The sequence below is a fragment of the Eschrichtius robustus genome, chromosome 3 (genome assembly GCF_028021215.1).
Source record: "Eschrichtius robustus isolate mEscRob2 chromosome 3, mEscRob2.pri, whole genome shotgun sequence".
Classification (NCBI taxonomy): Eukaryota; Metazoa; Chordata; class Mammalia; order Artiodactyla; family Eschrichtiidae; genus Eschrichtius; species Eschrichtius robustus.
The window spans coordinates 22364569-22389560 of record NC_090826.1 but is presented as its reverse complement, the minus strand read 5'-3'; the positions used below and the strand labels follow the sequence as shown (position 1 = coordinate 22389560).

The 24992-nt window shown below is 41.8% G+C and overlaps 1 protein-coding gene across 1 annotated transcript; it reads left to right on the top strand.

The window, feature by feature from the left end:
* Positions 1 to 733: 733 nt before the first annotated feature.
* Positions 734 to 23149, top strand: DNAJC8 (DnaJ heat shock protein family (Hsp40) member C8). Its single transcript, XM_068539276.1, has 9 exons — positions 734 to 833; positions 3520 to 3621; positions 12680 to 12736; positions 15258 to 15324; positions 15842 to 15936; positions 17475 to 17546; positions 20214 to 20305; positions 21186 to 21261; positions 22329 to 23149. The coding sequence occupies exons 1-9, from the start codon at positions 756 to 758 to the stop codon at positions 22449 to 22451; spliced, it is 762 nt and encodes a 253-aa protein (XP_068395377.1). The 5' UTR covers positions 734 to 755; the 3' UTR covers positions 22452 to 23149.
* Positions 23150 to 24992: the final 1843 nt, after the last annotated feature.

The window sequence follows — 24992 nt, the reverse complement described above, 5'->3', positions numbered from 1 at the left end:
TAAATATAGAATTACCAAATTCCTTTCTAGGAAATTGTACCCCTCAAATAGAAAACTGGTACTCAACACATGTTCATAGCAGCACCATTTCACAGTAGCCAAAAGATGGAAACAACCCAAATGTCCATCAGCTGATGAATGAATAAACAAATTGTGGTATACACATGTGATGGAATACTATTCAGCCATAAAAAATAATGAAGTAAAAGGCGAAAGATTTATATGATCTGAAGAGAAACCAGAGTATCTCAGAAATTAAAAAATAATAATAATAATAATGAAGTAATGATGTATGCTATACCTTAAATGAACCTGGAAAACATTATGTTAAGTGAATGAAGCCAGACACAAAAGGTCACATGTTGTATGACTGCATTTATATGAAGTGTCCAGAATAAGTAAGTCCATAGGGACAATACACAGATTGGTTGTTGCCAGGGTTTGGGAAATATGGGTACGAAATGTTGATTAGGTGCCGGGTATCCTTTTGGGGCCATGCAACTGTTCTGTAACTAGATAGAGGTGATGGTTGCACAACACTGTGAATGTACTAAAGGCCACAGAATTGTTCACTTTAAAATGGTTAATTGTATGTCACGTGTATTTAACCTCAGTTTAAAGAAGAGTTTACTTAGATTGGAGGTGTCTGGCTGGGCTGCGAGCCCTTTAAGAGTCACAAGGGGGAGAGGCGGACCTGTAAGAAGACGTGAGGTAGCGCTTGCGCAGAAGAGTCACATGGTGGCTGGGCCGGGGAAATGGCGGCTCCAGGAGAGAGCGGGGCTTCGGGTGGCGGCGGCAGCACGGAGGAGGCATTTATGACCTTCTACAGTGAGGTGAACACAGAGTGAGGGATGGCGGCAACGGGGCGACCCCAATAGGGCTACGCTCCCAGCGGGCGAAGGCAGTGGTCCTTCTGGCCTGGACCGTTGGGCAGCCCCTCCTGTCTGGCCTTTGGGGCGGTGGGGGCTTCGGGAGTGTGTGTGCGTTTCTTCCTGATATTGCGGCGCGGAGATCCCCTGGACGACAGAAAGGGGCGGGGGGTCCGGCATCTGCGTGGAGGCGGCGATCGTGGCCAACGAAGTGCTTGGGCGCGCGCAGAGTTCCCCAGGTCCGCGTAGTCGGGGGCTGGCAGCGGCCGGGAGGCTGGGCCTTCCTGGGGGCGACTTAACCGGCTTGGCCACCGTTTTTATTATCAACGGAAGCACTCTCTACTCTTAGTTATCTGTAGTGAGTTTTCCTGGTAGTTATTTCTGCCATTAGCGAACGCTAGGCACTGTGCATTTTGCCGTGTAGGCATTATCTCCCTTTTACAGATGACAAACCTGAGGTTTAGGGAGGTGAGATAATTTGTGCTGGGTCTTAGAGCAGATGACAGCTCGGTATCATGTTGGGAGGGAGTAAGTTTGGTGTGAGCCTCGTTTACTATCGCATCTCCAGAGCCTAGTACATAGTAGTTGCTTAATAAATATTTGTTGAGTAAACGAATGAATGAATAAATGGGTGAATAAATAAATGAAAGAAAAGAATGGGTTTTGGAGTCAGAGGACCTCGGATTGGATTCGTGCAAGGCAGTTAACATGACTGTGACAGAATTCTTAAAAGCCATTGATTTGGCAGTCCTCAATTTCCACGTTTGTAGAACGAAAGGTAATATTAAAACAAGAGTTTTAATGAGGGTTAAAGGGTTTAATGTTTAAGAAAGTTTCATGAGATATAAAGCAGAAGTATCTTTGTAAGAGTTAAAACAAGGCTGAAAGTGGACCTCTTTAGGTTGCCATGGACTTGAGGAATGGAGTTGCTCCCCACCTGGCTGTGAGTTACTGAGAGTTAAGCACCATGTCACATTCATCTTTTATCTCTGGTAGTTGTAACAGTGCTTGTTACATAGTAGTTTCTCCAAAATATTAAGTTTAAAAACAAATTAGTATGTCCATTTATAGTCTGTGCTTTCAAAATGTCTAATTCACTTGAAAGTGTTAATGCACTGCTACCAGTTTACTGGCTTCTCATGAGTACTCAGCAGTTATAGTGGAACTTGTTTTAATTACTCTTTCTTAGTTAAAAAAAAAAAAGCAATCCTGGTTTGTTTAATTTAATGAGAGAAAGTGTCTAAAGGAGGACCCTTTAATCATCATTAACTAATATTTATTGAGCACCTGATATGGTCTAGTGTACTGTTTAGGTCCTGGAGAAATGGTAGTGAACAACAGAGAGAAAAATCCTGTCTTCATAGAGCTTTCATTCTATTGAGAAGGATAAACAATGAATAGATGTACAATATACTGTCAGGTAGTGATAAGTGCTATGAGGAAAAATGAGTCTGGGAAAAGGAGAGTGGGGGGAGGGGCGTGCTATTTTACAAAAGAGTGAAGAGGGAAGATGCTGAAATGGATTAGCTTTTTATGTTACTGAGATCCTTTCCAAATGCATTTTGGCCATAGAAATAAAGATGGTATATATAACATGCCAGAGATTCGTTCCAACTAAAATTTCAGTTCTGACAGTGGCACCGAGGATGTTTTCTTGGGACTACCTGGTGCTTGTTCTCCTTAGCATTGTGTTCAGGTCAGGGATTTTTCTAACTATTAGAGTTAGAAAGGCGGAGTTATTTGCTCCCTCCCACACACTTTTTTTTTTTTTAAACGTTTAATTTAATTTAATTTAATTTTATTTATTTTATTTATTTATGGCTGTGTTGGGCCTTCGTTTCTGTGCGAGGGCTTTCTCTAGTTGTGGCAAGCGGGGGCCACTCTTCATCGCGGTGCGCTGGCCTCTCACTATCGCGGCCTCTCTTGTTGCGGAGCACAGGCTCCAGACGCGCAGGCTCAGTAATTGTGGCTCACGGGCCTAGCTGCTCCGCGGCCTGTGGGGTCTTCCCAGACCAGGGCTCGAACCCGTGTCCCATGCATTGGCAGGCAGATTCTCAACCACTGCGCCACCAGGGAAGCCCCACCCCCCCCCCCCCCCCCCACTTTTTTAATGCTGCTTTTAGTGTACATTTCAGTGTAATTGTATTTTTCCTTTCTTAAAAAGTTGTAAATTAATGTGAACATTCACAAGTATATCGTTCATCATTAGAGGGGAAGCTCTTTGAAGGCAGTGGCTGTGATTTATTTATTTTTGAATCTTCTTGCTGCCTTGCTCTGGCGTCAAACTGTTGGGCTTAAAATTCTGGTTTATAAATTGGGTGATTGGGAAAAAATCTGGTTTACAGGTTGGCTGGTTACAAGTCAGTTGACCTAACTCTCAGTTTTCTTATCTGCGAAATGGGGATAATAGTGGTACCTACCATATAGGATTGTTGAGGGGAATAAACACCTGTAAAGTTTTTACATTATATTAAAATTCAGTAAATGGTAGCTGTTGTAATTATTTCTCAAAGTGTTTAGCAAAATACCTTGAACGTGTAGACACGCAAATAAATGTTTACTGGACATGTCTGTGAGTAACTTGTTAAGATGACAATTCAGAGTTCATTACTGAGCTTTACTAATGAGGTTTTTATCCCCTTTATTTTAGGTGAAACAAATAGAGAAGAGAGATTCAGTTCTAACATCCAAAAATCAGATTGAAAGATTGACTCGTCCTGGTTCCTCCTACTTCAATTTGAACCCATTTGAGGTGAGGTATCTGATGTTGCTGTGGCCCTTGATAGGGAGCTTTACATAGCTGCAGGCAGGCTTACCTCGGAACACACACCTAATTTGTACTATGCATAGTTGGAGTTGAACTTTGGTGGTTTATTGTGAGCAGAGCTTGCTCTCATCTTTTAGTAACCCAAATATATATGGATTTATTTTCAAATGTGAAGGAATAGCTAGCCTTGGTAAATTTAGGGTCTTTGATTTAATTTGTTAAAACTTTTCTGTTTTACCACAATAAAAAAAACCTAACAACCCAAAAACGTTCACAAGATTATAGACAAGCAAATACACTTTTTAGCTTCCTTAGTTTTATAACTTTAAATGTTTCCTGATTATAAAAGTAAATCATATTTCTAATAAAAATTAGAAATATAGAAAAAGCAAGAATAAAAATCATGTATAATCGTACCTAAGAAAACACCTGTTTATGCTCCAACTGTTTTTAGTTTTATTTAGAAACAAAGAGGGTCATGCAGTTCATGCTGTTTTATTTTATTTTATTTTTTTAAAGTTTTTTTTTAATATATAAATTATTTATTTTTTTATTTATTTAAATTTTTGACTGTGTTGGGTCTTCGTTGCTGCGCGTGGGCTTTCTCTAGTTGCAGCGAGTTGGGGCTACTCGTCGTTGGGTGCGTGGGCTTCTCATTGCGGTGGCTTCTCTTGTTGTGGTGCGCGGGCTCTAGACATGCAAGCTTCAGTAGTTGTGGCTCACCGGCTCTAGAGTGCAGGCTCAGTAGTTGTGGCACATGGGCTTAGTTGCTCCGAGGCATGTGGGATCTTCCCAGACCAGCGCTCAAACCTGTGTTCCCTGCATTGGCAGGCGGATTCTAAACCACTGCGCCACCTGGGAAGCCCCATGCTATTTTATTTTATTTATTTATTTTTTTGAATTTTATTTTATTTATTTATTTTTTATACAGCAGGTTCTTATTAGTTATCTATTCCCATGCTATTTTAAATGCTATATTGTTACATAAACTATTTTTATACACTTTTTAAAATATTTTTAATTATTTTTATTTATTTATTTATTTATGGCTGTGTTGGGTATTCGTTTCTGTGCGAGGGCTTTCTCTAGTTGTGGCAAGTGGGGGCCACTCTTCGTCGCGGTGCGCTGGCCTCTCACTATCGCGGCCTTTCTTGTTGCGGAGCACAGGCTCCAGACGCGCAGGCTCAGTAATTGTGGCTCACGGGCCCAGCTGCTCCGTGGCATGTGGGATCTTCCCGGACCAGGGCTCGAACCCGTGTCCCTTGCATTGGCAGGCGGATTCTCAACCACTGCGCCACCAGGGAAGCCCATATACACTTTTTAAAGTCTCAATTATTATTTCAACAATTCCTTTATTGTACGATAATTAAACTAGTTTCTAATTGTCACAATTATAAATAACTTTGAAATGAATGTTGTTACATCTTATAAAAAACACTTATTGAGCACTTATAAAAAAAAAACCTTTTCTCCACTTTATTTTATTGTGGTAAAGTATACATAACGTAAAATTAACCATTTTAACCATTTTTAGGCATACAGTTAAGTGGCATTAAGTACATTCACAGTGTTGTGCAATCATCATCCCTCTCCATTTCTAGAAGTTTTTCATCATTCCAAACTGAAACTTCAAACCCATAAAACAATAACTCTCCAGTCCTCCTACCCCCAACCCCTGGTAAGCTCTATTCTGCTTTTTGTCTATGAATGCCTATTCCAGGTGCCTCAAACAATGTTTGTCTGTTTATGTCTGGCTTATTTCACTTAGTATAGTATTTTCAAGATTCACCAATTGTTTCTGTTTTTTTGAAGAATTTTTCAAGAATATTTTTCATTTTAAAACAATCTCAGATTTGCAGAAAGGTTGCAAGTAAGTTGTCAATATGACACCCCATCTCCCTGAAATACTTTAGTGTATTTTCCAACGAACAGCATTCTCCTACTGAACCACAATATAACAATCAAAACCAGGAAATAAATGTTGATGCATTTATTTTACTATGTGATCCTCAGACCCCATTCAAACTAGCTAATTGTTTCAATGATGTCCTTTATAGCAAAAGGATCCAGTCTGGAATCTCTGTTACATTTAGTTGTCATGTCTCATTAGTCTCCCTCAATCTGGAATAGTTCCTCAGTCTTTCCTTGACTTTCGTGACCTTGGCATTTCTGAAGATTACAGGCCAGTTATTTTGTAGCATCTTTCTCAACTTGAGTTTGTTTGATGTTTCTTCACATTAGATTCAGTTTATGCAGTGTTGACAGGAATAGCATAGAAGTGGTACTGCATTTTTCTCTTTGTAACCTGTAAAGTGGTACATGATTTTGATTTATCCTGTTATTAATGATATTACTTGATCACTTAAAGAGGTGCCTACTAGGTTTCTTCATGAAGTTAACTTTTTTCTCCTTTGTAATTGATAAGTGTTTTATGAGGAGGTACTTTGAGAATGTGTGAATATACTGTCCTTATCAAAGTTTCAGTTTATTCATTTGTCAGTATAGACTTGGGGTTTCCTATTTTATTCAATGGGTTATAATTTGATATTACTTATTTCGATGCTCAAATGTCCCAAATTTGACCAGTAGGTTACTTTTAAGCCTTTCCTGTCTTTTTGATATGTCTTCATCATTCTTTGATTACTAGGCACTCTTGTACTTTTCCTGACCCAGCCTGGAATTAACCATTTCTTTGAGGAGTTCTGATTCCTTTTAATGAAGAATGATATTTAGAAATCAAGATTTGGATGCTAGGTATACCCATTGCCATTGGGATGTCACTACTCCCAGACCCTATTGGTAGACAGAGCTAAGGAGTTTGTGTGTGTGTGTGTGTGTGTGTGTGTGTGTGTGTGTGTGTACATACACATACATGTATTACATAAAAGTTCAATCCAACATCACAGCGTTTATTCTAGGGTTTTTTTTCTTTCCATGTTCATAGTTCCCTTCTCTGAGAAATCTGGCTCCCACTGTCTTTAATATATATATTTACTTAATTGATCCTCCTGTATGAATCTGATCTCGATCTCCCATTGCCATTCCTTCCCTCATGTGAATGACCTCCTCACCCTGCTTCACTCTGACACCAACACCGGGTTGCGTCACTGTGCAAAAACCCTTCTCCCCACACCTGAACTCTAAACTCCAGTGCTGGGTCACCCTTTGGTGTGGGTATGTTTCTTACCTGGCTCTGCCTCCCTGTGCCTGCCCTCCACCCCCAAGAGCTCTCTTCGTCCCTCTTGGGCTCCAGCAGCCTCCCCACCAAGCAGGCATGCTTCCTTCCTACCTGCTCTGGTCTTGACACCCTGTGTCAGGCTGCCTTCCTCTGGGAACACCCTCCTCATCTTTATTGCGTTCTGACTCCACACTCCAGGCGCCCCCTGCATGGAGGTCCTCTTCACTCTGCTCACGTTCCAACTCTCTGTGCCAGTTGTACTTGGGCTCCTACACCTCAAGTTGGGCTGCCCTGTTACGTTGGATGCTCTCCTACATGGGCACCCACCTCACCAGGCACAGGCTTCCACACCCCATGCTAGGCTTGGGCTTTGTGGATATGTCCTTGCTTGGGCTCCTGCACCCTGTGCCCTCCCATATTGACAGCCTCACCCTGCTTAGGTTCTAACACCCTATGGCAGGCCACCTGTCCATGGAGATGCCCTCCTCAACCCACTTTGGCACTTTATGTCAAGTTACCCCTCTGTGGATGCTCTTCTCACCCTGTTTGGGCTCCAGCACCACATGACTAGCCGACACTCCTCGTGTGGTTACTGTCTTCTTTGTCCCTGATGGGCTCTGACACTCCGCTCTGGGCCATCTTGACTCCTCACCCAAAGTAGATGTCTACTTCGCCTGGCCCCACTTAACATATTTGAAAGGGAAGAGGAAGATGAAAAGCTTAAAGAGTATTTAGATATGATTTTGGGGAGGGCGTAGGGGGAGATAATATGTTTGAAAGGTGATAAAGAATTTGATGGTATGTCCTTTCTGTTTAGTCATATATATATTTTTTTAATATTTATTTATTTGGTTGCACTGGGTCTGTAGTTGAGGCAAGCGGGCTCCTTAGTTGTGGCATGCAAAATCCTAGTTGCAGCATGCATATGGGATCTAGTTCCCAGACCAGGGATCGAACCCCGGCCCCCTGCATTGGGAGCATGGAGTCTTATCCACTGTACCACCAAGGAAGTCCCTAGTCGTATTTTTAAATTGAGATAGTATGTACTGTGAAAAGGGGACACATGATCATATAACTTACCTGTTTATTTAAGATAATTAGTGTTTCCTGTGGAGATCTGTTGATGAGGAGTAACAGATTGTTGGGACCAGTATGAATGCTAGGATTTTACTGTCCTACCAGTTAATGTGGTCTGGAAGTAGAACTCACTGCCCCATAGCTCCTGTCCTGATTATAGGAAGTGTGTTTGTTTTTTAATTTTATTTATTTTTTTCGCCGCATGGCATGTGGGGTCTTAGTTCCCTGACCAGGCATTGAACCCGGGCAGTTCGCAGTGAGAGCTCGGAGTCCTAACCACTGGACCACCAGGGAATTCCCCGGAAGTGTGTTTGAAAGTGTAAAGAATATGGTAAGGTTGACAAACCTGGGGAGGTGCCAGATTGTGTTTGAGTGAGCAGGACTCCATGACTGTCCATTAGAACTTTTGTCTTTTCTCTTTCATACAAATATGCTGGCCACTTTATAGGATGGGTGTCATTGTCTTTTTTTTTTTTTTTTAATTGAAGTATAGTTGGTATACAATGTTGTGCTAGTTTCAGGTGTACAGCAAAGTGATTTAGTTATACTATATATACGTGTGTGTGTGTGTGTATTCTTTTTCAGATTCTTTTCCATTATAGGTTATTACAAGGTATTGAATATAGTTCCCTGTGCCATATAGTAGGTGCTTGTTGTTTATCTGTTTTATATATGGTAGTGTGTATCTGTTAATCCCAAACTCCTAATTTAGCCCCAAGCCCCCGCCAGTTGTCTTCTTACAAAGTTGGTTTTTGACCCTAAGTCAGGGTCCAGCATCCTCCCCACCAAGCTAGGTGTTCCTAGCAATTTAGGAAATCAGTAACTTCTGTTTTTTCATGCAACAACTACTGGGACATCTAAATGAATCAGACTTTTCTCCAGAGGTAAGCAGACTGGTTTTTTCCTAGTAAGGAGAAGTGATGCAGTAATAGCTGTCCTCTTGGCTATAAATTGAAACGTGAGTAGTTGTCCTATATACCATCTTCCTGAGCAGCAGGTAGAAAAGGGACTCTGATGGGTCTTATTACAGGAATCCTAATCCAGGGGGCATTTTCCCCCCCTTCCTGCCATCACTGCACTATTTGGATGCATTTCTAACCTTCAGCCATTTTCTAAACATCTTTCTTATGCATTCTACAATTGTTCTTAGGTGAAGGGCCCTCCCCTACTTCCTTCCATAAGCTTAGATGAACCTGTGCGCCTGCTCAGTCCTGCCTTTTTCATGTTCCTTTTTTCTGTTTAACTTTATTTTTTATAAAGATTTTATTTATTATTTATTTATTTTATTTATTTTTGCAGCAGGCGGGATGCGGCGCGAGGGCTTCTCTCTAGTTGTGGAGTGCAGGTTTTCTCTCTCTAGTTGTGGCGCGCAGGCTCCAGGGCACGTGGGCTCTGTAGTTTGCGGCACGCAGGCTCTAGTTGAGGTGCACGAGCTCAGTAGTTGTGGCGCGCGGGCTTAGTTGCCCTGCAGCACGTGGGATCTTAGTTCCCTGACCAGGGATCGAACCTGTGTCCCCTGCATTGTAAGGTGGATTCTTTACCACTGGACCACCAGGGAAGTCCTTCTGTTTAACTTTAAAGCCCCAAAAGGCAGCACCACAGACTTCGTTTTCTGTTTATCTTGTTTAGCACATTGGGAAGAAAGGTATTTATCTCACAGGATTCTGGAACTTGCACATTATTAACAGGTCAGAGAGTTCAGTTGTGACCTAAGACTGGATTCCTCTTTCAAGCAGAAGATCCTAAAGGACACTATGGCAGTTTATTTGAGTTCAGGAACTTATATAAATGCCACAGTCAAGCATTTTTGTTTCTGTGTGATGATTTATTAACTCTCTGAGGTCCAAGACTGTGGATTTTTCTTTGCAGTATCCCCAAAGCCTGAGACACAGTGGGAGTTCAGAAAAATCTTCCAAGAATCTGAGCAGACCTGTGTGCTTCCTTAGAGCCATACTGGTTATATGGTATTTATCATTTTGGTAAGAATTGTGACTTGTCTGCTCCTTCCCTTGTGGACCTTAAATTCTATGAGAACAGTAGTGAGCACAGGATCTAGCAATCCCAGGTGCTCCATAAGTTTGTACTGAATGTATAAAACTGGCTTCGAAGGGGTTTGGACCGCAGGTATAGGCCCATTGTCTTCACTGTGTTTCATGGCCACATATGGCAACTCCAACTCTTAATGATAGAAAAGGAGTCGGATTAGCTAGCTTTGAAGGCACTCAGTGAATATATGTTGCTAGTGATCAGTACACATATGATATGACCCTTGGAAAAATAACTTTTGATGTGTGTGTGTTTGTGTATATTTATACGTACCCTCTTCATTTTTGCCAAATCATCTGAAAGTAAGCTGCAGACATTGATGCTTCATGCCTAAGTACTTTAACATGCATCTCCTCAAAACAAGAACACATTTCGACATAACCACAACACCATTACCACACCTAGGAAAAACCACATTACTGCAGTTCAGCAACATCATCTGGCATGAAGTCTACACTCCAATGACTCCAATTGTCCTAAAAAAAATCTCAATTTTAGCTGTTTTATTTTTTAACCTGGGAACCAGTCAAGGTTTATGAATTACATTTGGCATGATTAGTTCTAGGCTATAGCTTTATTGAGGCTTTTTTTTGTGTGTGAAGGTGGGATGATTTCCATCCTTTCACATTCATTTTGAATACCTTGTTGGGTTTGCTGGACTTTGGTTTGCTCTAGTACATTCCTTTTCCCCAGAACCAAGGAAAGGTAGGGTTCTCCTCTGAATATTTGTGTATGTACAGTTACCTCCCTTTGTCTGTAAATCTTATGTGGCTGCATTTTTCCTTTTGAGTGACTTTTCCCCGGTTCCTTTCTCCCTTGGGAAGGTATGATGGGGCGCACTCACTCTTGAAAAGTCTTTGTTTTAAAGTTCTTCTTCCTTTTCCCTCACCCCCAATTGTATGCCTGACGTTTGAGAATGGGTATGCTCTTGTAGTAACCTTCAAAAGTCTATTGAATGCAGGGGTGATTCAGCTTCATGGCCTACCAATAACTGCTGCTGTAGGTGGGCTGTTTGAATGTGTTGAAAGCTTGCTATAAATCTTGACATTACTTGTTGTCAAGTTTTTCTAAGACTCTGTAAACATCTGACTAAGCTTGGCAGATTACTTTTCAGTTTTAATTTCTCTGGTATGTTTTTTTTTTTTTTTATAAATTTATTTTATTTTTGGCTACGTTGGGTCTTTGTTGCTGCACACGGGCTTTCTCTAGTTGTGGCGAGCGGGGGCTACTCTTCGTTGCAGTGCGCGGGCTTCTCATTGCGGTGGCTTCTCTTGTTGCGGAGCACAGGCTCTAGGGGCATGGGCTTCAGTAGTTGTGGCATGCGGCTCAGTAGTTCTGGCTCGCAGGCTCTAGAGTGCAGGCTCAGTAGTTGTGGCGCACAGGCTTAGTTGCTCTGCGGCATTTGGGATCTTCCCGGACCAGGGTTCGAACCCGTGTCCCCTGCACTGGCAGGCTGATTCCCAACCACTGCACCACCAGGGAAGCCCCTGGTGTGTATTTTTCAAGATTTCTTACTTTTTTTTTTTTCCTCTTTGCCCCCTTTAATAACTGATCGTCAGTTCTATTAACTTCAAGTGCGCTTATTTTTGACCTCTGTCATCATTCCTTACCAGTGCATCTCAAACTGTAATATGATTCAGATCACCTGGGGATCTTGTTGAAATGTTGATTCTGATTCAGTCACACTGAAGTGGGGCCTGCTTTTCTGAATTTCTAACAGACCTTCTTACCCTCTGCCCTTCAGCACCTTCTTCACACCTTGAATACTAAGTACATAAATGTTAGGTGCTATGTTGAATCCATGGACTACACTCTGAAATCCTCTGGTTTAATTGTATGTCTTATAATAAAGCCTTCTTTGAAAAACTTTTATTATATGGTAATTTAAAAAAATGTTTCTCCTGCTTATTTATCTTTGCATTTCTAGTGTATAGCAGCATGTTCAGCAGGTAGTAGCTGCTATGTAAATGTTTGAATGAATGTGTGTTTTTGTGGTGAGGGAATCAGAATCCTTGATGACGAATGTCAACACCAGGATACCCAGGGTTGGAGAAGAATGATAAAACTTATCTTTAAATAAGTGTTGCTCAAAAAATACAGATTTTGCTGTCATTTGGCCGTACCCAATTCTACTAAGTTCTACTGAGCTGGAACCAGACTTTCCTAGAGTGAACCCCTGGCATTGCTCTCAGATTTCCACTCTGGGTTGAGAACTGTTGAGCCATGTAAATTATAACGTGGAGCCAAGTGGACATTTCTTGATTGAGATGAAAATCAGCTGGGGGGGGGGCTTTATTTGAAGATCTACAGTTCTCCCTCATTAAAAAAAAAAAAAAATCAGGTAGCCAGCCTAATTATTTTCATGTTGAGTTGCTATACTTTCTCCACATTTGCAAAGGTAAGTAGAGGGTGGGTACTTTTCTTAATAATGAAGGAGAAAGGCAACATTTTTCTCATGGTCTGTAAACACGTCCCTGGGTGTAGGGTAATTTATTACTTTTCTGATGGAGTGAAAGAAACCACTGAATTAATTTGAGAACCCTGAAACACTATAGCTATTATTCTGTTACTGGTTTACTCATTTATATTTCTTGAACATTTTTTAGAACTGTATGCTAGGTACTGTTCTAGAATGCTGAGTACTGTTCTAGATGCTGATTATAAAATGTATAATTATTGGGCATCTCTTAAATCTATAAATTCTTTTAATCTCTTTTACAGTTTTGATTTTGATTCTTCCAGGTTCTTCAGATAGATCCTGAAGTGACAGATGAAGAAATAAAAAAGAGGTTTCGGCAGGTATGATACTATATTCCTGTAATAGGTGGAGTTTGAACCTTTTAAAAATGTATTGAGCACATGATTCTCTTAGGACTTGAGGGTTATTATGAGGACATTCTGTTATGACTTTTGGGCCAAAATTTAATCTTTTTTTTTTTTTTAAGGCTATGTAACTCTGAAAAAAAACTTACAGTGACATACAAATCTTAAATAATTTAATGACCATAGCTTACCTGTGAATAGGATGAATTTTACATCCAAATAGAATCTCTCCAGTTCCTTAATTAAGAGAGAGAAGTACAAGGTAGAGTAGTAGAGCTTACATGGTGTCATACTTATCAAATCCCCTGGCTTCTAGGAGATTCATAACAGTGTTTTATTTTTAAGTTCATTTAGCAGTGTTAAGTGATTTTATTTTTAAAGTTCTATTCCTCAATAATTTTATCTTTTGCAAACTTATATGAATACTCAAAAGATACCTGGTTTAATATAGAGTGCTTTCAGAAAGTTCTCTAGGAAAGGAGATCCACAACCTCTGATTCTTGCCCATTCTAATATTTAATAACTCAAGCTGTAGAGTTTTATAGTAGCCTTTTAAAACACCCTTCCAGTTTTGAAAGCTAACCCCCCAGCCTTTTCTTCTATGAGTTGAATAATCATACTCCCTGTAATGTCTTTGCAAGTTGGATTTTCTGTATATTTCATGTCTTTTTTTTTAAACTTTCCTCAACTTATATCTTTTATATACTTCATATTTTAATAGGGCCTGACCAGTGCTGAATATATTTCTCAGCTCCTGCATGACAGACTTGTTAATATCCAGTGTTAGGCTTGCTTTTTCAATACAGTCATTGCCTCCACATTGCTGACTCATAATCATCTTCTGATCTACTATTAAGCCAAGGTGTTTTTATCTTTGCCTACTCAGTCATTTCCCATTATATAACTTCATAGCTTTTTTGCTTCCTGACTTCTTCTCTGCACTTATATTCAACTTTTTCCCCTTCTTCTAAAATATCAAGTTTTCTAATGTAATGCATTAGAAATCTTTCCCAATTCAATAAGCAATCATTCAAATTCATAGTCAAAACTTTTAGACTATTTATGTAGCTATATGAAGAACTCAATAAGAATTCTTATTTAGTCATTAATAGAGCCTAATAGTTAAGAGTGTACGTGCTGGAGCTGTATGACTTGAGTTTCTGTCTTGGCTGTACCTCTTACAAGCAGTGTGAGCGCTGGCAAGTTACTTTCAACCTTCCTGTGCCCTGTTACCTCGTTTGTAAAATGCATGTAATGATGGTGGCTGCCCCTGGGGTTTTTATAAGGATTTGAATGAGGCAACACACCTAACGCACTTAGAGTAGGTCTTGGCCTATGGTATGTCCTCTTCATGTGCTAGCTGTTGCCAGTGTGTGTTAGTATGCTAAGTTCTTTACTCATTATCTCATTTCATCCTTACAACAACCCAGTGAGATATAGGTATACAGTATTGCCCCACTTAGAGAGGAGGAAACTGAGGCGGAGATAGATCAAGTGAATTGCTCAAGGTCTCACAGCTAGCAGGTGATCTAAGTTGAAATTGGAACGCAGGATTTTGGCTCCAGTAATGCTGGATTTAGCAGTAGATCCCTACTTGATGTCATCCCCGAGCACAGTCCCTCTGTTCAAACTGTTTCTGTCTGTCGGTGATAGTAGGTCAGTGGTTCTTAACCCTGGCTGTCTGAAAGGATCACCTATGGAGGTTTTTGCTTTTTAACTTTTTGTTATAAGACATTTTTGTTATATTTTAAAAAGAAAGAATAAAGCAATGAAAGCCCGTATATTCACCATCTATGTGCAACAGTTCCCTTCATTAACTATATATGTATTTTTGGCAGAACTGTAAATTACAGACACTATGATACTTCACCCCTAAGTACTTAAGCAGTTATCCCACCAAAGTAAAAAAAGGACATTTTCTTGCATAACTACTTGTCACACCTAACAAATTAACACTAATTCCTTACTATCATCTGATACCCAGTCTAGTAGAGGTTTAAAAAGTACAGATGCCGGAGACTGATTCAGAAGGTCTCAGGCTGGAAAGTAGACCTCTGTACTCCTAAAAATCTTCACAGGGTTGGAACGCAGCCAGAACTGAGAGCCACTGCTCTATATTAGAAGTTCTTTTAAGAAAGAGATGATATCTCAGACCTGTTTAATCCTCTCTAGTGCTCCGTATAAGAAACATAAAAGGAACTTGGTACTTTTTGTTCTTTCCTTCCCCCTCCCAAATTATGACAACATCTTCATAATGCTTGGCTTACATTTGTTCTCAAATAAATGTTTTCCATCTGTGCAGTTACCTGTTGGTACTTGAATTTTATTAAGGACTAACACTTCTGGGCATTTTATGATATTTATTAATTTTTAAAAAATGCTTCTGGCTGGCAGTTTTTGCCCTAATAAGAGCTTTTGGTTGTAAAGAGGCACAGTGCAGGCGAAGAGTTACTAAATGTTCCTCTTATTGACTAAGCTATCTTTTCTCTTATTATAGTTATCCATATTGGTGCATCCTGACAAAAATCAAGATGATGCTGACAGAGCACAAAAGGCTTTTGAAGGTATTTGTATATTTACCTGCTTCTGAGAAACATATTGTCAGTGCTCGGGACTAACTGTTCCTAGTCCTGGATCAAGAAAAGAATGTTACAGTTTTGTCTTCTGGTCATGAAGAAGCTGTGGTTTTCAGTAGAACGGTTGTCATTCAAAGCAGAATGTTGCTGTTTAGAAATAGACCTTAACTTTGGTTTGTTAAAACTTTTATGTGCCAACAAAGATTGTTACTGCATAGGATCATTTTTTTCCTTTGAACATAAAAAATAATTGGAAGAATTTGATCACTGAGTTAAATCTAGTTGTGGTGTATTTAACCTTGAGCATATATTTAATTTTTTTCCAAGGCTCTCAAGGAAAATCATTGCTGTAGTTGTATGTTTTTAAATCAGTTTAAAAACAGTAAATAATTTAACAAAGTAGGGAATGCTTTTAGACGGCACAAGTCCATTTACACTGCCTGAGTATAGTTCAGACTTTGAGAGGGTGTTTGCAGAAACAGTTAATTTCAATGTTTTGCATTAGCTGTGGACAAAGCTTACAAGTTGCTACTGGATCAGGAACAAAAGAAGAGGGCCCTGGATGTAATTCAGGCAGGAAAAGAATACGTGGAACACACCGTAAGTATTTATAGTGCTGCTGTGTTTACAGGAAGTATTAGTAAGCCTTGGGCGCCTTGCCTTGTAGGAGGGTAAATGTTAACATTAACATAGCAATGCCTGACTGGCCTGACTGGCCTGACTGCTCCTGTGGTCTCCACCACTTTGCTGTGGTGGTCATGAACAGTGCGTGCCTGAATCTGGCATTCACTCCTAGAGCTTAGGACACTGCTCCTCCCTCTTTCCCTTGTTGTGGAAAGAGGGTTTTTCTTGCTGTCTCATCGCAGTACCCCATTCTGAAAGTGGAACAGTGGAGCAGCCATGGTGTGCTTAACCCTGGACTTCTATTCTTGTCTCTGTGAAAGGGTTGAAACAAGGGCTTGAGAAAGGCTGGCAAGGGGATATGAGTAACTATTTTAAAAAAAATAGGACGAGATACATGTCTGTATTAATAATAGGGTTGGGAAGGACTCAATGGAAATAAATTCAGTTTTAGCTGTCTTTATTTTTTTCCATTACCTAAATCTCCCGAGTGGTGGGAAATGTTAAGATAGCTTCCTTGAGGTAAGAAAGGTCTTTGTTTTAATTTTTTACTTGCTAGGGCAAGAATCTTGAGGCTGTTTTATAAGAGCAGTTTCAATTGGGAGTGAATATGGATGCGACCTTTTCTTTGAAGAGCTTTGGAATCTGTAACAACTGTATAACCAATAATAGTAATGAGGCCAATTTAGATGAGGGACATGAGTAAAAAGAAGAGACAGACTGCCATAACTGTGTCTTGCTGGTCATGTGTTGGAATTTGAGGGCCAAATTCTGGTAGAAACCAGAAAAGAACCCGACAGTTTGTCCCTGAATTATTGTGATAGTTACCCTTCCTCTGTATTTGGCGTGTAAAGGAGCTACCCTCAGGCTTTCTGACCACAGGGTGGCAGTAGGGCCTTTCTGAGCTTGGAAGCCACTTGGCTTTTTGCCGGACTGAATGGTAATTTAATGGAGTAATGTCATTCTTTTGTGAATGGATATCTTTATTTTGGGGGGGAATCTCAATGGTGGCCAAAGTGATGAAAACATCAGTTAATGTGTTGTGAAGATCGTTGGTTTAAGGAGGTTTCACAGTGAAAATTATCCAGAATGCCGTTGCAGAAATGCCAGAAAACAATCATATTTGATGCTGCAAATTCTGTAGCTTCTTTAAAACTTGACAAATGTACTTTTTGTTTTGCTATAAACACATAACCACAAGCCATGAAAGATAAATGCATAAGCTGTTCAGTGTATCAAAGGCTCTGTGGATCTGGCCTAGGATCTGATAAGTTGGGGACAACTCCCCAGCTGGTCCCCTTGTGTTGGATTTTAGATGAGGTTAGAGAAAGGGCCCCTGGTTCCTAGTTTTCTTTGATTGCGTTGCTGTTTTGGAGGGGAGGGGAGTGGCTCATCTTTTTTCAATGCAAAGCTTTTGTTAATACCTGTAGAAAAGTGCACATATTCTATGTATGCAGCTTAATGGATATTCTCAAAGTATGAGTGCTCATTTTTTGATGGAAAAAAATTCTTTTTAGGTGAAAGAGCGAAAAAAGCAATTAAAGAAGGAAGGAAAGCCTACAAATGTGGAGGAGGATGATCCTGAGCTGGTGAGTTAAATATGGGAAAAACCACCTCATCTTGTGTGAATGGGTCCACTGATTGGTGGGTTAAAGAGAGGGAAGCTTAAGGAATGCTGCGTACATGCTAGAAACATTTTCGCTTAAAATATTAAAATGTATATTCATTCTCCTTTTTGAAAAATCCACGTTTTTTTGGACATAGGGCTATGGCCTTCCCTTTGAGGGGTTGTCTGCTCATTGGAGTTCGCAGTTGACTTTATTTTATAAAATACACAGAGCATTATCCATAGTTTCTGCTTTTAATTTCTTTTGAAGAACATTGAAAACTTAGGTACCTGTGAAGCAAAGCAAGAGCAGAATCCTAGATGGTTTTTTCAGTCTTTTCCAGATGTCTCACCTGTACCTAATTCAACAGCGGTTATTTTTAGGGACTTGTGTTTGACTCTTTCTAAAGCATTCCACTTAGTTTTAAAAGAACCAACAAGCATTTATTTTGATAACCACACTGATCAATTTCTGTGATGTTTAAATCACATAAGTACAGTAGTAATTGCAACTGGGATAGACAGCTTTGGGAGCAACCACAAATGACTCTTGGCAAACAGCTGTCTACAGCCACGGGTACCCATTGTGCTGCAGGTAATAATGTGCTTCCAGGGAAATGGCAAGCATCTGTTTTTTGTTTTTTTTTAAAATTTTTATTTGCGCCAGGTCTTAGTTGCAGCTTGCGGCCTCCTTAGTTGTGGCATGCAAACTCTTAGTTGTGGCATGCATGTGGGATCTAGTTCCCTGACCAGGGATTGAACCTGGGCCCCCTGCATTGAGAGTGCGGATTTTAACCACTGCACCACCAGGGAAGTCCCCGAGCATCTGTTAATCCCGTGGGTTCTTCAGTGGAGATTGGTTAAGAGAGAGATTCTACTTATATATTTGTGTCTGATTGCCTCACTAGCCTGAAAAATTTTAAGTCATCTTAATCTTGCCTCAAGTTAGGTCAATAAATAACTTAATCCACATGCTTATTTTAAAAGATTTATAGAGGAGCGGCTGTCTTACTAGGGAAACTTCCTATCAACTTCTTCCATCAGTGATTTTAGTTACAGCAACTGGTCCCCTCTTCTGTTTGGTAACACTGCTTGAGAACTGTTAGGCCGTCTTTTCCACTAGCCACTTGTTTTGGGTTTACTCCATTCCAGTATTTTAGTTTTTTTCTCCTCAGCCCTACTTTCCCTTCCCTTTAATTATCCTTTTTAGTCTTTTCTGAAGACCCTCTTATAAATATTCCTTGCTCCTCCTAAGTTGTTAAGAACCTTAACTTTTTTTAGTTGTCTTTTTTTCCTGCTTATAAAGGAACACATGCTAATGATAGAAAATTTGGAAAAAGCAGAAAAATATAAAAAATTAAAATCACCAGAAACTGTTCATCCAGGAGCTTTTAAAAATATTGAAATATTCTTTACAGATTCCTTCACCTCTTTGATGTTTGTCATTATTAGGGGCTGGAGTTTGTCAGCATTGCTTTCATTGAGCAGTGCCTGGCAGGTATCAGTATTAAAGAGAAGTGACAGTAATTTGGGGATTCCTTTACTTCCCCTTTTTTCCATATGTCACTCTTGCTCCAGTGTCTCTGATTTTAGGATATAAATCGTATGAAATCTGGATGATGGGTTATTTTTTATATTTCTTTGTATATTTAAAATACTTTATATTTGGGGGAAAAAGTTTTAAAGATAAGAGTTTTGTTTTCTATCTAATGCTGTGTTACCTGTTTCTGCCAACGTAAGAGTCAGAATATAAGCTCAGCTGCATACAACTGAGACCCCAAATGACGGTGGTTTGAACAAGTCGGTGGCTTTTTTCTCTCCTGTGTAGTGGTCTTTGGGAAGATGGCTGCTGGACTGCGTGTCCCTCAAGGACTCAGTGTCCTCCTTTCTGTGGCTCTGCCAACAAGTGTGTTGCCTCCAATCTCACAGTCCAGGAAGTGTCATCACCTCACCCATGTACAAACAGCAGGATAGAGGAATAGGGCAGGAGGGATAAGTGTGCTCCCTCTAAGAACACTCCAGAAAGTTGCTACATCACTTTTCCTTATAGCTCATTGGCGAAAACAAGTTACATGGCCACGCCTAACTACAGAGAAGCCTGGGAAATACAGGCTTTTGTGCTGGGTGGCCATGTGCTTTAAGATAAGGGAGTGTACAAGAAGGTAGAACACATCATGGGGCGAGGATAGGGGACAACTAGTAGCTCTGCCACAGTCGGGAGACTCCTGAGACTAGTCTGATAGCACCTGCATATCTCCAGGACCTCTCTTGGTGCCTAGCTCGGAGTTAATTATAACATATGCGTGAAAAGAAAGAATGAAAGTTATTTCTGGAAGCTCTTTGGAGGAAAGGGCCCTCCAAAATTTCAATGGTTGTGATAAGTGGGTAAAATTTTTTTTTTTCTCTTATTGGTGCTTTTTACCAGAGCAAGGCTCCTCTGTATCATCTGAATGGTGAAAGTGGAAAGAGCTCATAGGAGGATGTGTTATTTATCTCCCAGGAGAGAGCCAGCATCCTGAAGTGGTTCTCTCTGGAGAGTCTTTTTTCCTTGCTGGTCTAATCTGCTTTTGTCCTGGGCTCCATCTAAAAATATTTGATTCAAATTGCTGGTAAAATATTTACTTTGCTTTTCTTCTTAATTTTTTTGTAGTTCAAACAAGCAGTATACAAACAGACCATGAAACTCTTTGCTGAGCTGGAAATTAAAAGGAAAGAGAGAGAAGCCAAAGAGATGCATGAAAGGTATATATTAGTATATTCGTTTAAGCCATGTCTGAATACCTAGATTAACCAAGATGGTCTTCGGAGATTTTCCTGATGAAGGAATTATGTTACAGTACATCGTTTAAGAGACTGTCTAAAATAGTTATCTGAAACAGCCAAACTTTTGAATCACTAGGGTAAGGAATTCTCTCTGACTTTTGGGAAATATTGAATAGGCCTGTCCTTAGGGAGTTTATAATCAAGAGTGCTGTGTGTTTTCTTCCTGATTTCCTGGAGTGAAGTAGGCAGTTATTCAGGCCTGAGCCTTTTGTGTGACTAGTGGCTGCAGCTTTGGTGAGTATGTAGTGTTGTACAGTGTAATCACTTACAACGGATTTATTGCCGGAAAGTATGATTTCCTTTGCTCATCAGAAATCTTGAGGTTAATTTAGTTTATGTATTTTGTATTGTTGATTGGTGTTTAGCAATAACTAGGTTTTGCTAGTTGGGGTTATGTGAAAGGGCCTTGTTTTAGGATAGGGTTTTGTCCAAAGAGCCTCTTGAACAAGAACCTCTGCTATTGTAATGGTCACTCTACTGAAGTAAGGTGGCCTGGGTTCTTGAGATGGCTTTGTCAGGGACTGGCCCTGGAACCTCCGATTAGTGTTGGCTGGGCTTTGACGACCTTGTCTGTCTATCTCTGTGACAGGGGTATCTGTATCTTGCCCCACAGTCTCATCTGCATGTTTTAGAATGACATTTGTGCAGTGCTTTGAGCCCTTTCCAGACAGCCGTCTTTGGAGAACTCTAGGGAATTGGTTTACTTTATATGCTTGCTTCTGTGGGGAAATGCCTAACTTGTATGGTTAACACAGTCTCCAAGTATCATATAAGTCCTATGGCCTGGTTTTCCTCCTAGGAAGCGACAAAGGGAAGAAGAGATTGAAGCTCAAGAAAAAGCCAAACGAGAAAGGGAGTGGCAGAAAAATTTTGAGGTAAGTTTCCAAGGTGGCCAGGGACTCTTATTCCAGAGTAAGAAAACTTCCCAGCATAGAAGCTTGATTCCTGGCCATTCCCAGGACTGACTGGGGTGGACAGTCGGGGAAATGGCTTATGTGGGGAAAAGCGGGGGCTTTGGGGACTGAGTCCTGGCTCAGCCACCTCTGCGCTCCGTAGCTTGGCAAGGGCATGATAGGCACAGCTGCCAAGTGGGCTCAGGAACAATGGTTTACACCTCTAATTTAGGGGGTAAACGTGGAGTAGCGCCCTATTTAGAGGTCTGTTAGTAGAAACTGAGGTTCTTGTAACCCCGGTGTCCTGCCTGCAGAGAGACTTAAGGCTTGATTCCTCTTTGACATCCTGGTTATATCCTTCAGGGGCTCAGCCAGTTTCCTGAATTGAGCAGCGTTTGGTCTTATCTTCTGTAAGATTTAGGACTCAGGGTAGGGATTGGCTAACCAGCGATGATGGCTTTGTTTCTGTCCCACTGAGTGAATGCAGAGAGAGAAAATGAGTAGGCCCCTCGGTAAGGGGGAGGGATCCCAGTGGTCCTCCCAGCACAGCTGGCCAGGCATTGTGCTGGCTTTGCGCCTCCATCCAGGTTTTAAGGGGCAGAAGGAAGGTGCCGGGGGAAAGAGCGGCTGTACTGCTGGCAAGCCAGACGGCTTTGAGAAAAGGACGCAGCCTCTGAGCCCTGGTGTCTTCGTTTGTGAAATGCCAGTGGCACGACACACCGCAGCTTTTTGTGAGGGTTAGGAATAGCGTGCAGTAAGTGTCTAGCCCAGAGGTACCCAGCAAACAATGGCTTTGTTGTGTTGAGTGTTATTCGTCTCATCCTCCTTTCCAGCCTGTGGCAGCCTGTGGCTTATCCTGCCTTCTAGGGGTGGTATGACCCTTTCCTGGGCCCATGGAAGGGGCAGAAAAGCTCTTGCTCTGTTCTACTCTTGGATTCTTCCAGAGGACTGGGCTGGGCCGAGCTGGGCTACAAGGGGGATGGCACAGCAGGCTCAGGCCCTTCCTTTCCCTAACTGGTTTCCTCACCTCAAACCTCTTCTGTGCTTAGGAAAGTCGAGATGGTCGTGTGGACAGCTGGCGAAACTTCCAAGCAAATACAAAAGGAAAGAAAGAGAAGAAGAACAGGACCTTCCTGAGACCACCAAAAGTAAAAATGGAGCAGCGTGAGTGACCAGCTGGGGTCACAGCCACAGAACCTTCCCTCACCTGTCTCCCCTCCTGCTTTGAAGGACTCATTCTTTCCTCCCATTTTCACCCCAACATAGAGTAGTATTTGCTTTTTAGTCCATTTTGTTTTCAATACAATTTAATATCGATCAGAGTAATTCTTTTGTACATTGAAATGAGGGGCCTGGTTTAAAAAGAAACCTACCCCTACCCCTAGACCAACCGGGATCTGGAAGGTGCCGCCATTGGTGCTGCCTTCTCTTCCCACAGCCTGTAACTTAATGTTTTGTACTTCACTGAATTGTGATGGTTAGAAACTTCGTGTATAGCTTGTGGAAATCATCCAATTAAACATATTGCTTAAAATGGTGTTGCCATGACTTCAGAGACAAGCCTGGGCCACCTTAGGAAGCCCCTTTCCTTCAGTTGCTTGCTTCTGGGTGTGGCATCCTTCGAAGCCCCAGATCAGATGGGAAGGCATTGGACACACAGAGCAGTCACTCGATGCCCTGACGTCCCGTGGTGTTTGGCATGTGCTCTCCCGTCTGACTGGCCAATCCGTGTGGCATGAGGCTCCAAGTCACCCAAACCTGTTCACTTTCCAAAGAGCTAGCCATCCTCCCTCCAGTACCATTGTGTCCTAGCCTGTCTGCGTTTGTTAGTGGTAATATTCTCTGTGTGTAATAAATTTTTATACCCGAACCACTGGTGTACTGTTGCTCAGGTAGTTTTCCATGGGTGAGCCTCTTGTCGGGCTTGGCCCATCTGCAAAATTCTTTGGAGTTGGATGGACCTGGCTTCTGACCCCTTACTTGCTGAACCTTAATTTCTTCATCTGCAAATGGGAATATAGATCACTGGCAGCTTTCAGGGAGGATTAGGTGCGGCATATGTAAGGTAACTACCATAGTGCTCAGTGGGTGTTGCCAGGATTATTTCTGTGCAAAATGAAAATACTGATTATTTTGAGGATTAGATGAAATAATGTATGGACGCATCCTGCTTACGGTATATACTCCAGTGTCGTGCTGGCTGTGAGAGACAGGACCAGCCCTTGGGAGGGACATAAGGTGAAAAATAGAAAGGTGACACCTAAAATGTGAAGACAGGAGAACCTGGGTGACTTGAAGCCAGACTTTTGCATTGTTTTGTAGATGAGTAAAGATGTCCAGTAATCACAGAGGTACAATGTCTTGTATCGAGAGATCCTGCAACTTTGACTTGCTTCTCTATGGGAGGGGACAGAAGCTTGGGTGTCTTACTGTCCTTCCCAGTGCAGCTAAGCGAGTCCAAACTGCAGATGATTAGACCACAGGGGGTGGGTGGGAGGGGTTCTAGCTAAAACCTGACCGAGGCAGAGAGAGGGAACTGTTTAGTCACCCGCGGATGCGGATGTGGTGAGGGAATGCTGATCATCCTGGGCAGGGAGGTGCCGCCCACCTCACTCCAGGGTGTGTGTGTACACACCCACCCCTTCCTTAGAGCTCTGCAAGCTCGTGAGGGCCAGGCCCTGTCTTTGTCCTCCAGGAGGTTGTACCAGTGATCAGCTACTGGTGTGCTTAGGCACTCAACAGATACGCTGGCTTTGGGATAAAGTGGTGAACACCACGGGTCCCTGCTGCCGACCGCATCCTACTGGGGCGTGTGGATGGTGAACCGGTGCAAAGATCATGAAAGGCACGATGTGTCCACCGCTCCGAGGAGGGGACCTTTGATCCTGTTCTTAGCAGCCAGGGAGTGCTTCCTGGAGGAAGTGACCTTTTCAAAGTCGGATGTTTTCAGCTGCAGGGAATAACTAGCGTAAACAAATGGGCCTATTTTCTCGCGTAAGTCTGGCGGCAGGCAGTTTCAGGTGTTGTTCATGACCTCAGCAGTGCCACCGAGGAACCAGGCTCTTACTCGGCTTCTCCTCCCTCCTCTCAGGAGGGCTTGTCATCTTCCAGGTGTAGAGTCTCAGAAGGTGGTGACTGCACCACACCCCGTATCAATTGCCAAGCAGAAAGAAGTCGTCCATGAAGCAAAACTTTCCCCCAAAGGTGTCATTGGCCCCAAAATACGCGACGTGGCCACCTCTAACTGTAAATTCGGGAAAACAGCAAAGGAGAATGGGCAGGCCCTAGACCAGGACTTGCCCCTTGGGACTGGACACCAACTGTTTCCAGTAAAGTCTTGTTGGCAAGGAAGGAAGAAAGGGAGATCACCCGGCATAGGTGAGGTAGGACTAGAGGGGAAGATGTTTCCATCAGAGGGAACAGTGTGTGCAAAGACCTGGAAGTAAGAGCATAGCGCATTCTTGGAACTGAACACCCTTTGTCATGCCTGGAGCAGAGAAGTGGGGTGAGGTGAGACCAGGGAGATGAGAAAGTCATAATAAGGAATTTGGGTTTCAGCCATGACATCCCCTTTTCCCAGACGGCCTGACGCCTTCCCGTTTCCTTTCTAGCACACGATTGCCACAGACCCACTTGGAAAGTCAGCAGTGGTCCCAGCCCATTCCCATAACCCTGCTCAGAGCCATCTTTTCAGCGATGACCTGACCCGCGAG